This window comes from Sus scrofa, chromosome 4 (assembly GCF_054392235.1).
Source record: "Sus scrofa isolate SSC_HxYL_T2T_F1_AM1 chromosome 4, Sscrofa_HxYL_maternal_Yorkshire_Landrace_v2.0, whole genome shotgun sequence".
Lineage (NCBI taxonomy): Eukaryota > Metazoa > Chordata > Mammalia > Artiodactyla > Suidae > Sus > Sus scrofa.
The window spans coordinates 45,950,131-45,964,051 of NC_139386.1; the positions used below are offsets into that span (position 1 = coordinate 45,950,131).

The following is a 13,921-nucleotide window of genomic DNA, read 5'->3' on the forward strand; positions in this document are numbered from 1 at the left end:
GGGGTTGCAGGTGGTGCCACTCACAGGCCCCAGTGGTGGCAAGCCACGCCTCCCTCTGGCCTCTGAGATGACTGCCACATTGTCCCTGCCACCTCTAGATTGTGCAAGAGGCACCACGTTGTACTTAGCCCCCTTATGGCCTTAGCCCACACAATAGGTGCCTGGCCACTGGCAGCCTGCACAAGAAGCTCCTAATCTCCCTTAAACAAGCAATAGACTTCTTGCCACCTGTAGCCTCCACAGAGTCACCCGGCCCTCTAAGCTCCCAGGCTTGCGCAGGATCCAGAGCAGGGAGTTTCCTATGGCAGCCCACCTCTCCTCTCTCCCCTCCCCAACAATGGTGCCTTGCCTCTCTTCCGGGTCCGGAGCTTCTCCCAGTTTCCCTCTGCTGTGGAGTTCACTGCTCCTTAGCCCCTCATGCCATCACCACTGCTGTCCCCAGAACTGACCTCCGGAGCCTGAGTCTCAGGGCCCAGCCTCCACCAGAGCATCTCAGGCTGTGGTGCCTAGGCAGGTGTTTCAGATGATCTGCATGGCTCTCACTCTGTGCTGTTCTCAGTCCAGCTGCTATGTTTTTCTTGGCAACTTTGTGGTCCCGCGGCTCTCACTCTGCTTTACTGTTCTCAGTCCAGCTGCTGTGCTTTTCTCTGCCAACTTGGCTGATCTTTGTCAGGTAGGCGGCTTCCCAGGAGGTGGGTTCCTTTTCTCCTTCACATCTCCCTCTCGGGAATGCTAGTCCCATCCTGATTCCTTTTCTCTTTTTTCTTTTGTTCTACCCGGTTATGTCAAGAGTTTCTTGCCCTTTTTGGAGGTTGAAGTTCTTCTGCCAGTATTCAGTTGATGTTCTGTGTGAGTAGTTTTACATGTAGATGTGTTTTTTTGATGTGTTTGTGGGAGAAGTTATGCATGACTTCTTCTCTGCCATCTTGCTCTGCCCGCCCCCGTTTTCCTTTTGTTGTGGAAACTGCAAAACCGTGGCAGTGGAAGGAGACAAACAGCACTCAGAGATATGGGAAAGCAAGGTTTATTCAGCACCAGTGCAGGCTCAGAGGAGTCACCTCCAGAGTCTGAGCACCAGGTCGTTGTTCTCAGTAACTTTTATACACTACAAGGTCTTGATTTTCCCTTATAAGCATCCCGGACCTCCCCCCCATCCCCAAGCAGACAGTGTTCCTCCCTAAGAAACTGAGCAAGAAAGGTTACAGAAGCAGAACTGATAAGCAATGTTGGGTACATGATTAGCAGGGCTGCTGGCTTGGACACAGGGCACACAGTTGTTACGTTATTACAAGAAGGGTGGTATAGTGAGGAGCATAGCTGTAAAGGCTTGCAGCTGCCTTCTTAGCCAAGGGGGGCGGTTCTTTTTTTTTTTTTTTTAGTTTATTTATTTATTTATTATTATTATTATTTTTTATTTTCCCACTGTACAGCAAGGGGGTCAGGTTATCCTTACATGTATACATTACAATTACATTTTTTTCCCCACCCTTTCTTCTGTTGCAACATGAGTATCTAGACAGAGTTCTCAATGCTATTCAGCAGGATCTCCTTGTAAATCTATTCTAAGTTGTGTCTGATAAGCCCAAGCTCCCGATCCCTCCCACTCCCTCCCCCTCCCATCAGGCAGCCACAAGTCTCTTCTCCAAGTCCATGATTTTCTTTTCTGAGGAGATGTTCATTTGTGCTGGATATTAGATTCCAGTTATAAGTGATATCATATGGTATTTGTCTTTCTGGCTCATTTCACTCAGTATGAGATTCTCTAGTTCCATCCATGTTGCTGCAAATGGCATTATGTCATTCTTTTTTATGGCTGAGTAGTATTCCATTGTGTATATATAGCACTTCTTCCGAATCCAATCATCTGTCGATGGACATTTGGGTTGTTTCCATGTCCTGGCTATTGTGAATAGTGCTACAATGAACATGCGGGTGCACGTGTCGCTTTTAAGTAGAGTTTTGTCCAGATAGATGCCGAAGAGTGGGATTGCGGGGTCATATGGAAGTTCTATGTATAGATTTCTAAGGTATCTCCAAACTGTTCTCCATAGTGGCTGTACCAGTTTACATTCCCACCAACAGTGCAGGAGGGTTCCCTTTTCTCCACAGCCCCTCCAGCACTTGTTATTTGTGGATTTATTAATGATGGCCATTCTGACTGGTGTGAGGTGGTATCTCGTGGTAGTTTTGATTTGCATTTCTCTTATAATCAGCGATGTTGAGCATTTTTTCATGTGTTTGTTGGCCGTCTGTATATCGGGTTGTTCTTTAGTTAATACTCTATTTCACTTTCAGATTGCTGTACCATAATAATGTGGCAGACATCTGACTTCCTTCTAATACAATAGCATAAATGTTTCTACAAATGGAATGTCATCATTTTAACCTACTCTTTCTCAAAACAATTCTAATTGCAAGGTAGTATAATAAGGTGAGGTATTCCAGGGCCATCACTCTACTGATCCTAATATGTATTGGGATCTCCCACTATTATAATAGAGTATCATCTCTTTCTTAGTCACAGGCCCACAGCTATATTTTGCACAGTTATTTAAGATATGCCCCAAAGGGCTTTTCTTAAGGGACAAATGGGATATTTCCCATATTTATAATTTCAAGGAAAAAAAAAAAAACACTAAAAGCACAAACAAAATTTCAATACCAAAAGGACAAAGGTTTCATTACGAATGAATGCAAAAACAAAAGCAAAGAAACCAGTTCACAAAGGGGGTTGAGTCCGACAACAATTCAGCTGCCTGAATTGAGGGGGAGAATGCTCCAGGTTGTATACACCGAAGTAACTTATACTACTGTATGGAGCCAGCTGGTTCTGAAATGTCGATTACTTTCTCACCTTCTAAGTACTGAGGCAGCTGATGCCACTTCAGGGAATTTTGAAGGGAAGAGCCTCAGAACAAGTGGTCCCAGCAGCTGCTAAGGCCTTACCTGAAAATTCCCCAACTGCGGCTGGCTGGCCACAAGCAGCAAGGCTCCTGGCTGGCCTAGCCAAAATTGATACCAAGTTCAAGTCCTTTTTGCTTGCCTCATGACAGGCCCATAAATTGTGGGACAATTGTGGCAAGGAATAATGACTTTAACTGGAGAACCAGCAGACCTAGAAGATGGCAGACTAGTGTCTCAAACAACCATCTCCCTCTCATCAGAAATTAGGCTTAATTTATATAAGAAAAGTGAGCTGGAAGGCGAGTATGGTTGGTTAGTTGTTGCAAACTTGGTGCAGAAATTCATTGTTCTTGCAGCTGTCCAGGTAGGTCAAGTCACAATCAGAGCATGATGTTCCTATAAACCTGCAACAAAACAAATGTTCTGTAACTTTTTATCTAAAAGTGTAATAACCTTGGAATTTGCTTAGTTGCTCAGCGCTAATGAACCTGACTAGTATCCATGAGGATGAGAGTTTGTTTCCTGGCCTTGCTCAGTGGGTTAAGGATCCCATTTTGCTGTGGCTGCGGTGTAGGCCAGGAGCTACAGCCCTCATTGGACCCCTAGCTTGGGAACTTTCATATGCTGTGGGTGCAGACATTAAATAAATAAATAAAAATAAATAAAAGTGTTACACTCTTAAGGGTCATAGCCTTGAGAATAGGATATCCTGTACATTTCTCACTATAGCCAGCATTCTTTTACAAAAGGTACAGAGCCAGCATGACTAAGCACAAGCACCAGAACAGATCTAATACAAGTCAGATTTGTTCTTCCCTATCACATACCTACAGTTCCCTTTACCTAAACACACTTTTCCTATTCTACATCAGCCTTTGGGCCTGACTTAGATGGTCTTTTTTCAGAGAGGCACTATATATCTTCAGTTACCCCATTCTAGTCAAGATTTATTTGCCTTTACACAGCCTCCTTTGGAGGTCACTCATCTTTTGCATCCTCTTACCAAGTACTTCTTTCATAATCAGTATCCCTTTCCAATGTTCCAATTTATCTATAATGTAATTGTGTATATGGTATATATTTTCTGTGTATGCATATAAAATAGCTGTTTGAATACCTTAACTTGAACATCCCATTTTAATAGAATGTTTACAAATCCCATTCTGAACTCATCATGTAACAGCAAAGAGAAAAAAATCTGACTCCATATTAGATCTGTTCCTTTTTACTTCGTTTTTTCTTGTTGTTTTTGTTGCCTGTGCTTAGTCATGCTGGCTCTTCACATTTTGTAAAAGAATGTTGCCTATTGCCTGAAATATACAGGATAGCTTATTCACAAGGCTCTGACCTTTAAGAGTCCATTCATATAGAGATAAAAAGTTGCAGGACAGAAAATAACATTTGTTTTGTTGTAGGTTTACAGGAGCATTGTGACCTGACAATGACCTGCTGCACAGTTGCTAGAACAACAACAACAACAACAAAACAGAGGCTAAGAAGTTTGCAACAACTAACTACACCCGTCCCTAATCTTGCCTTTAAAAAGTCTTCTTAGGTGTTCCCATATTGGCAAAGTGGAAACAAATCTGACTAGAAAACATGAGGTTGCAGGTTCAATCCCTGGCCTCGCTCAGTGGGTTAAAAATCTGGCATTGCTGTGAGCTGTGGTGTAGGTCTCAGACGAGGCTCAGAGCCTTCATTGCTGCAGCTATGGCATAGGTTGGCAGCTGTAGCTCTGACTTGACCCCTAGCCTGGGAATCTCCATATGCCATGAGTGCAGCCCTAAAAAACAAAAAGTAAGAAAATAAATTAATAAATAATAAAAATAAAAAGGCTTCTTAGGCATAAGCCAACCATTTCCTGGCACAGCCCTGCAATAAACCTTTTTTCTATTCCCAACCCTGATTTTCAGTATTGCTTGGCCTCACTGTGTGTCAGGCACACAGACTTGCATCTGGTAACAATCCTTTCCTCCTCAAACCAGTTCTGCCTCTTGTATTCCCTATCTTAATGTCATCACCAGCTATTCACTTGTTCACCCAATTCAGAAACCCCAAGAATCACACTAGATTCTCTTACTCATGTCTTTCAACCAATCTGTCACAAAACTATTGATTTCACTTCAGCAACATCTCTCAGATTTACTCCTTCTTCTTTATCAAACATTATTGTTGGAGCTATTACAAACACCTTCCAGGAAGCCTTATATATAAAATTTTTGTCCTTTTTTTTTGCCTTTTCTAGGGCTGCCTGCGGCATATGGAGGTTCCCAGGCTAGGGGTCTAATCGGAGCTGTAGCCACCAGCCTACACCACAGCTCACAGCAATGCTGGATCCTTAACCCACCGAGCAAGGCCAGGAATGGAACCCGCAACCTCATGGTTCCTCGTTGAATTCGTTAACCGCTGAGCCAGTAAGGGAACTCCCAGGAAGCCTTCTTATAGCTTGTTTAATATTGCTATATCTTACACTTGCCCTCCCCCAAATCTAACCTCCATAGCGCTACCAGAATGAGCCTTCAAATATTCAAAAAGTTATGAAAGATTCAAAGTTTGATTCATGTCCACTTCTGTTTTATTTCCCCACTGCTAGCTCCTCAACTCCAACTACTCCATACTAGACGAGTACACCCCCCACCCCGCCCCTTTCTGGACTTCTTTCTTGCCTTCTTCCCCCAGCCAATTGCAACAAACCATCACCTGCTCTGAAAACAGCTATGACATTCCCAGACTAAGGGTCAATTTAGATATTCTTTGTACTATGTTCCAAACTTAGATCTATTACTCTATCACAATGCTTACTTAGTACAGCCCACAGAATTGCCCACCAGCCCAGAGGCCCACCGAATTGTGAGGAACTGTCCTGTTTACCCGTGTTCTGTCCCCATGCCCCCTGGTATAGAGTTGGTTCCAAGAGAGACTCAAAAATAACAATGAAAAACCGAGTAAAAGAATAAAGGTGAAGATTAAAAATAGAGGATTCAGATTCAGACGAATTCGCTTCAACTCATTTTGTTCCTTTCAGTGCTGCAGTCTGTGTGAGACGCATCTCAAACCCCTTACTCCCAGAATCCTAGCCCCATTATAGACTCCTCGGGATGTTGGGGCCCGTGGCCGCTCAGACGCGGGAGGGGGCTCAGTCGTCAGCGCGCGGGAGGCCTCGCTCACAGACGGTGCCTGGAGCCCGCGCAGGCGGCTCCTCCCGCATCTCCCAGGCTCACAGGACCGCCGGCTGTCGGTCCCCAGGCTGTTCATAAGGGCGCGCTCCGTCCAGGTCGAGCCTGTCAGCACCTTGGAGAGGCCTCCCGCCTCCTCCTCCGCACGAGGCAGGGTCCTAGAAGCGCCGCGCCTTCCCGTCGCAACCAGCACGTCCCGGAAGCGCGCGCCGCGGGTTTAACGGTTCTGCTCCCGCCGGGCTGCGCCCGCGCTCGAGACCCGGAGCCCAAAGCACCGCCCTGCGCCCGCCCCTGCCCCTCTGAGCCGCCGTCGGCCCCGCCCCGCCCCCACCGTCGCTGCCACCAGGCTCTCGAGGGGAGGCGCGGCCCGAGCCGTTCCCGGACAGGCGGGGGGGGGCGCTGGGCCACCGCGTCTGGTCTGAGCACCGCGACGCTGCTGCCCCGAAGTCCTCCCGGATCTTGAGGCGGTAAGTGGCCGGGGAGGACGAAGCCCCACGGCGAGGAGAGAAGTCAGGCCCAGGGATTAGGAGGCGGGCCGGCGGCGTCTCCCCAGGCAGGAGCATGGGAAAAGTTGAGGTGACTGAGGGAAGCTCCGGGATCTGTGGGGACAAATCAGGCGGGGACCCCACAGGGTCCACAGGGTAGCTCTTAGAGTGCGAAGGGAGCAAGCGGGTCAGAAGGAAAGAGGTGAGGGCTGGGGTGGAAAACCCGGCGAAGGGCAAGTGGTTGAGGGAGTTAATCTGCTGAAGGGATGCTGATGAAACAAAACAAGCAAATAAAATGCCCCCCGAAGTAAGAGCACGTCGCCCTCAGTCCCAGGACCTGGTCCTAGGTAGTGGGATGGTTAGAAGACTGTCTCATTATTTTGGTGCATCAGTTTATTATTGAGATTACCGTGGTTTGTTTTTATTATTAATAAAATAAACATTAATTACATAAAATTATATACAGTAAGAAAACTCAGTAGGAAATCAAAAGGAAATCCAGTGGTTAATGAATGTTGAAGGTGTTCTGCACAACTTATAAGGATAGGCCTTTTTAAAAAAGTTGACATGTAACAGTATATTAGTTTCAGGTATACAAAATATTTGTATCAAAAGTTTTTTTATTGCCTTAAGAGTTTAGCAAAATTATTTAAAAAGAAAAACTGTAAAAGGACAGTTACATCAGTTATGACAACCACAAACACCCATAACCTGGACAGTTTTATCCCACCTAAGTGTTAAATTGCATGTATGTTGAATGGTGCTTCAAAAGAAAAATTTTTTTTTTTGGTCAGAGGTGTGAGATGGAAAATAAAATGGAACACTCTGGGCTTATAACTTTTTCATATTTTAGTTCTACTTTTTCATGAATATGGCACCCTTATTTGTGGAATATAAAATGTCTTTCATCACCTAAGTCTAACTAGTTTATCCTTTATTCTCCTTTATTTCCTGTATGTTATTTTTTATCTATCAGTTTATCAGTTTAGAGTTTTTTTACTTATAAGCAGCATTTGGCTTTAAGGGATCTTAACTTTGTAAAAAATATTTTGAAATTGAAAATTGAGATTAAATTCTATCTAGTATAATCCTATATGGGAAATAACACATGAAATAAATGAAGCATGGTCTTTCTCTTCTTTCAGCCTATTTCTTTACACCAAATATTCAGCAAGGTTTTATACATAAATGTTCTCTTTCATAATTATTATTTTTTCCAATAAACAGTGTCCACATGGAACAGTGGAGAGTCAGGTATCTTTTACTTATCCGACATACAGGTTTAGAGACGGACATCAACTTTATAGTCAAAACCTCATTTCTACCAATTATTGTGTGAACTTGAACACGTCTCTTATTCTTCTGAGCTTCGGGTTTCTCATCTGTAAAGTAGTCACTTTTCTGATGGATTTTCTGCAACAGTTAATGGATGGCTCAAAATTAAATGTGATAATATATGTAAAGCAATTAATGTGTAGTAGGATCTCAAAAAATGGAGTTTTAAATAAAAAAGAATGGTGTATGTTGGGTAATGAAATTGTGCCCCAATTGGTCAGTGTATGTGCTTACTATCTCTTGATACTATATTTTATAAAATTTTAGGTTAATTTATAATTTCAGAATTGATGGACTCTTAGAATTCATATTTAGTTTGATAAGATTTAAAAAAAAACCCTAAAATATAATTATTCTACATGTAGAATAGCAACTACACTTAGGTTTCCAGACTTGCAGAACAGTGTTCTGTTCATACCCCTAGGCCTTTTAAGGTGATTTGTTAAATATGTGTAAACTTGAAAAAAAAACCGCTTTATTCAGTAACCATTTCTCAGCATGTATTAATGGAATGAATTTTTGAGACATTGGGTCAAAACGTCCTTAAAAATATTTATACCACAAAACTATATATTTACATTTCAAAGACAACTCTATGACAGGCCCAGTGTTGTAAATGAGATTGTTTTTTTGCAACAGTTATTTCTAACACTTGATATCCTAAATGCCTATCCTAGGTAGCATCTATAGTTTTCAAAGGGAACTTTCGAAGCTCTACATTCAGTGAGTGATGTAGACATTAGAGTTTAAGACTAAAGTTATTTTATGTACTGACGTTGTAGTTGTCTATTTATTTATTTATTTATTTTGTCTTTTTAGGGCCGCACCTGTGGCATATGGAGGTTCCCAGGCTAGGGGTCTAATCAGAGCTATAGCAGCTGGCCTGCACCACAGCCACAGCAATGTGAGATCTGAGCCATGTCTGCGACGTACACCACAGCTCACGACAATGCTGGATCTTCAACCCACTGAGCAAGGCCAGGGTTCCCAGTCAGGTTTGTTTCTGCTGCACCAAGATGGGAACTCCAAGTCTATTTATTTTTAACCCAAACTGAGAATTGGGTTTTGGGTTGTAGAGTCCTGTCTTTCATAGATTACAATCTTGGACCAATATTTACCAGATGATACTTGCCTTTTCCTTTAGTAACCCTAAGACATGATGCTGTTATGTAGTACACATCCCAGACTTACTCCCTGTAATATAACTTTCTCTATGCAGGTATAGTTTACTTTAAAAAAAAGGCATATTAAGTAGATTACTGTGTAGTACCATCTTTTCTAATTTCCTTATGTGGATTTGCTGTAGTTTTCCTACTACAAATTAAAAGAGTACGTTGTGCTGAAAGATCTTTGTTTATTTACTTATGTTGCAAAATCATATAATAGTTCTGTAACTCCCAACTCTTGAAAATCCCTAGTTTGAATACTGTGGATTTGCATTGCTCAGCAACTGGAAAAGACTTTACAGCCTACCAACTCAGTTTCAGCTGAGCAAGGAAAAATAAGAAAGTGTGTGTCAAAGTACTCTATTGTATCCTGATTCATTAGTTTCATATGGGAAACAGGATGGAAAGTTACTACTACTTTTATTATGGTTCTAATTAAAATGGCTAGGATAAACATTAAATAATGCAATGTTAGATTGCTTTTTTGGTCCATATTAAAATATTCCCTTCCATACAGAAAATATTCAGTAAATATTTTTTTTATTGTTTAAATTTTTATTTTTTTTTACAGAATAAAATACATATATTTAAACACAATTACATTCACACAGATTATTATATCATGGATTTTAAGAAACAGATTGAGTGACTCCCTCTGGAGAAGTGGAATGGAAAATATGCTGAGACAAATAGGAAATTTATTTTATACTTTATCCCATTTTGTATGGCTTTCATCTTTACTATTTAGTATTATCTGTTACATTTCAATTTTTCTTTAAATATTAACATTATATTAAAATTGTGTATATTATGCAACTAAAATTTTATATAGAAGAAAGCCTTATATACCATTAAATATTTTACATAGCAAAATAAAAAGAATAAATTAACTATAAGAATAACAAAAATAATAAACCCTCTGAAAATAAGTAAAATGTAAAATGCGTAAATTGGTTAAAAAACAGTGTAACTATATAAATATATCCTCACAGTTTGTTACATCTTATTGATCCTTCAGTATAGGCATTACACCATTCGAGGCGATGTGATAAGACATTGTAGACCTTGCATTGTACCATGAAGAGAAATGGTTATTAATAATACAATTGTAGAACTGTATTATTTAATTGTACAGTTGCATTATTTAATTATAATTATCATAAATTCTTTGATGGAGAGGAAATCAGAATCAGATCTAAGGAGACTTCAGCATTCCAAGAATGATGTCAAATGACCCCTTTCATGGTGGATTATGCACTTACTTACTATGAGATATATTTCTTCTCCAGAGATTCCTTGTTTATGTATCAATTGTAGATTTTTGGTTTACAGTTATTCTGAAGTTTTGATATAAGAGTCTATATGTACATGAGATTGTTTTAAGTTGATGGTCTCTTAATTGCAAGTTCATTTCAGGTGTCCTGCATTTGTACCCACCTCTTCTCATGATTTCTGATTTTGGTGGTATAATTGTGCATGGTTGATTTCTCAATAAATATTTGAAGTGCGTTTTTTTTTGCTACATATGCTTATAACTTTTTTTTTTTTTGTCTTTGCTATTTCTTTGGGCCGCTCCCGCGGCATATGGAGCTTCCCGGGCTAGGGGTCGAATCGGAGCTGGAGCCACCAGCTTACGCCAGAGCCACAGCAACGCGGGATCTGAGCCACGTCTGCAACCTACACCACAGCTCACGGCAACGCCGGATCGTTAACCCACTGAGCAAGGGCAGGGACCGAACCCGCAACCTCATGGTTCCTAGTCGGATTCGTTAACCACTGCGCCACGACGGGAACTCCCTTTTTTTTTTTGTTTCCTGTTATATCACAGTTGTAATGCCAACAAGTATAAACAGTATTAGTTTTGTTTAGAAGATTATTAATCACCATGTTGAAATACCGGTTACATAGACATTAAGAAGGTAGATAGGTGTTAACTTGGAGTACTTGGGTGCTTGTCTTCAAAATATAGGAAAAAATATTTTGTGTTTAGTTGTCATTGCTGACTTTGAGAGGTTGTTTATAAATTTATGATTTTTAACATTTAAATATGTTCAAAGAGGAAAGCATTTCTTTTGAGCTAAAAGAAAGTTATTAACCCTATTTTATACTTAAGGACACAGTCACTTAGACTAACGTCAAGTCAAGACCTTATGTTTACAGTGAGTTTCTGGCTGAGCAGGTGCAAATTCAGATGGAGTTTTACTTTTGACTTTGTCTTGATAGGCATCAAAATTTGGAACACTTTTGATCCATTCAGCATCATATTTTCATTAAAAAGGAGGTATTTAAGTTTATATATTTATTTAGTAAAACTACTAAGATACAAAAATAAAGTGTAGTTTTTTTTGGCTTCAGCTAATTCAGTCTAATCAATTAGACATGTAATAGACTTTATAGGATACATTTTTAGAAAAATTAATAAGAAAAATGCAGTATGGACTGGTGGAGGAAGAAATAAAATTTTTATCATTACTATTATTGTTATTTTACCGTCAACTATTTGTTGGAAACTAAAGAACTTCATATGAACTTTTATTTAATGTTAGTGTTGGGACATGAGGCTACTTTCCAAGGAAGTAGCAAGAACTTGACCTTGGTCTTGAGGATGAATAGAAATTTGGGAGAAGAGCAGCAGGGAGAGTGAGGGAATTCTGGACAGAATACTTGAATGTACAGATAAATGGTGAAATAGAATAAATTTATGAATTCAACAATTTATTGAACATCTGTGTATCAGACACTGTACTTTTGTGTTTGTGTATTCCATCTTAAGTAATAGTTATCTTCAAATGAATGTCATGGTTATTTGTATATGTACTCAACAAATAGATTATCTTGTCCAGAAGATAAAATGTATTTTTCCCTTCTAAAGTATGGAATCTCAAGGTCTTTGTGATAATGGAAACCAAAAAATTGATTGGTAAACCACTTCAACCAGCAAGACCTGTTCGTCATCTGACTTCTCCCCCTGGTGAGTAATCTAGGGTACACTTTTAAGAATATTAATAAGTTAGTGGATAATTAGTACTTCAAAGGCTGAATAATACATAAATAATATTATATGAATTGTTTATGGTGGAGATTTAAAAACCAGTGATCTCTAAAGAATTTAAAAGCATTACCAGAAAGATTCTTTTTTTAAAAAATTGAAGTATAATTTATTTTTAATATTATGTTAGTTTCAGGTTTACAGCAGTGATTCAGTTATCTGTACATAATTTTCCATCACAGGTTATTATAAGATATTGAATATAGTTAATTGTGTTATATAGCAAATCCTTGTTGCTAATCTGTTTTATGTATAGTAGTTTGTGTGTGATATATAGTTTGTATGACATGCTATTGTATTGTCTTTCTCTGTATTGACTTACTTCACTAAGTATAACATTCTCTAGGTCCCTCCTTGTTGCTGCAGTGGCAATATTTTGTGCTTTTTAATGGCTGAGTAATATTCCATTGTGTATGTATAACATATCTTAAGCCAGTTGCCTATTGATGGGCACTTGGATTGTTTCCATTGTCTTGGCTATTGTAAATTGTGCATTATCTTTTTGAATTAGAGTTTTTGTCTTTTCCGGATATATAACCAGGAGTGGGATTGTTGGGTTCTATGGTAACTCTATTTTTAGTTTTTTAAGGCATGCCCATACTGTTTTTCATAGTGGTATTTTCGATAGTGGCTATACAATTTTCATTCTCACCGACAGTGAATAGAGTTCCATTTTCTCCAACCTGCACCAGCATTTATTATTTGTAGACTTTTTTTTTTTTTTTTGTTCCTGGGCCAGGGATCAGATCCAAGCTGCAGTTGCCACCTAGGCCACAGCTGCGGCAGTGCTGATCCTTAACCCACTGTGCCAGGCCGGGCATTGAACCTGTGTCCCAGCACTCCCAAGATGCTGCCAATCCCATTGCTCCACAGAAGGAACTCCTGTTTGTAGGCTTTATGATGACAGCCATTCTGACCAGCGTGAGGTGATAACCTCATTGTGATTTTGATTTGCAATAAAAGAATATTCAAATGGTCTACTAATCCGTAGTCTACCAGACCAACAGAAATGGGAAGCATAGTTCTAGTCTGAGAGCAATTTGTGTGTGTGTGTGTGTATGTATATATATATACATATATATATATATATATATTTTTTTTTTTTTTGTCTTTTTATCTTTTTAAGGCCTCACCCACGGCATATGGAGGATCTCAGGTTAGGCTTTGATTCAGAGCTACAGCTGCAGGCCTACACCACAGCCACAGCAACACCAGATCCAAGCTGCATCTGTGACTTATACCACAGCTCACTGCAATGACAGATCCTTAACCCACTGAGTGAGGCCAGGGATTGAACCCACAACCTCATGGTTCCTAGTTGGATTTATTTCTGCTCTGCCACGATGAGAACTCCCTGTATATTTTTTTATGTCTCATTTTCACGGTTGATAGTTGGCTTCTGCTCAGAATAATACTCACAATACAAATTGTGTCTGGTGATTATGATTTTTGCAGAATAGTCACGCTGTAGCGAGCATTAACCTTTATAAAAATATTCCTAATTGAAAAAATTAGGATAAAGCAACACTTACAGATTAGGGCTATGCTTGAGCTGGAACATAAAATCTAATTTTTTAGGAAATCTAAATTAAAATTTCTAAAATTAAAATATTTTCTTTTGTCCATAAAACTAATCTTTTGTACAAATTCTTGAAATGCTTGGTATTTAATTCGTAAATTAGAATGTTAACCTTTTTATGCCTTTCATTTCTTGTTATGTATATACTCATATATAATACATATACATATATATACATAAAATGTGAAACATTCAGATTCTTTTTAGTTCGTGTATTCACCTAAATA

General features: G+C 39.7%; 1 protein-coding gene and 1 long non-coding RNA gene across 5 annotated transcripts in view; one reads left to right on the forward strand and one right to left on the reverse strand.

Moving 5' to 3' along the window:
- Positions 1-1,008: 1,008 nt before the first annotated feature.
- Positions 1,009-6,334, reverse strand: LOC146403797 (uncharacterized). The gene is made up of 2 exons (XR_014843012.1): positions 5,776-6,334; positions 1,009-3,308 (listed from the first exon to the last, which is right to left on the reverse strand). It is a non-coding gene; the product is annotated as an uncharacterized LOC146403797 (long non-coding RNA).
- A 78-nt stretch (positions 6,335-6,412) lies between these two features.
- The window catches only part of C4H8orf88 (chromosome 4 C8orf88 homolog), a 61,137-nt gene continuing 53,628 nt past the window's right edge, over positions 6,413-13,921 (forward strand). For all 4 annotated transcript variants that reach the window (XR_014843011.1, XM_021089133.2, XM_085021099.1 and 1 more), the window contains exons 1-2: positions 6,413-6,547; positions 11,939-12,037. Coding sequence is in view for 3 of the 4 variants with exons in the window: in XM_021089133.2 (XP_020944792.1) it covers positions 11,965-12,037 (73 nt within the window). In the remaining variant the exon portion in view is untranslated. The remainder of the gene's footprint in view (positions 6,548-11,938; positions 12,038-13,921) is intronic.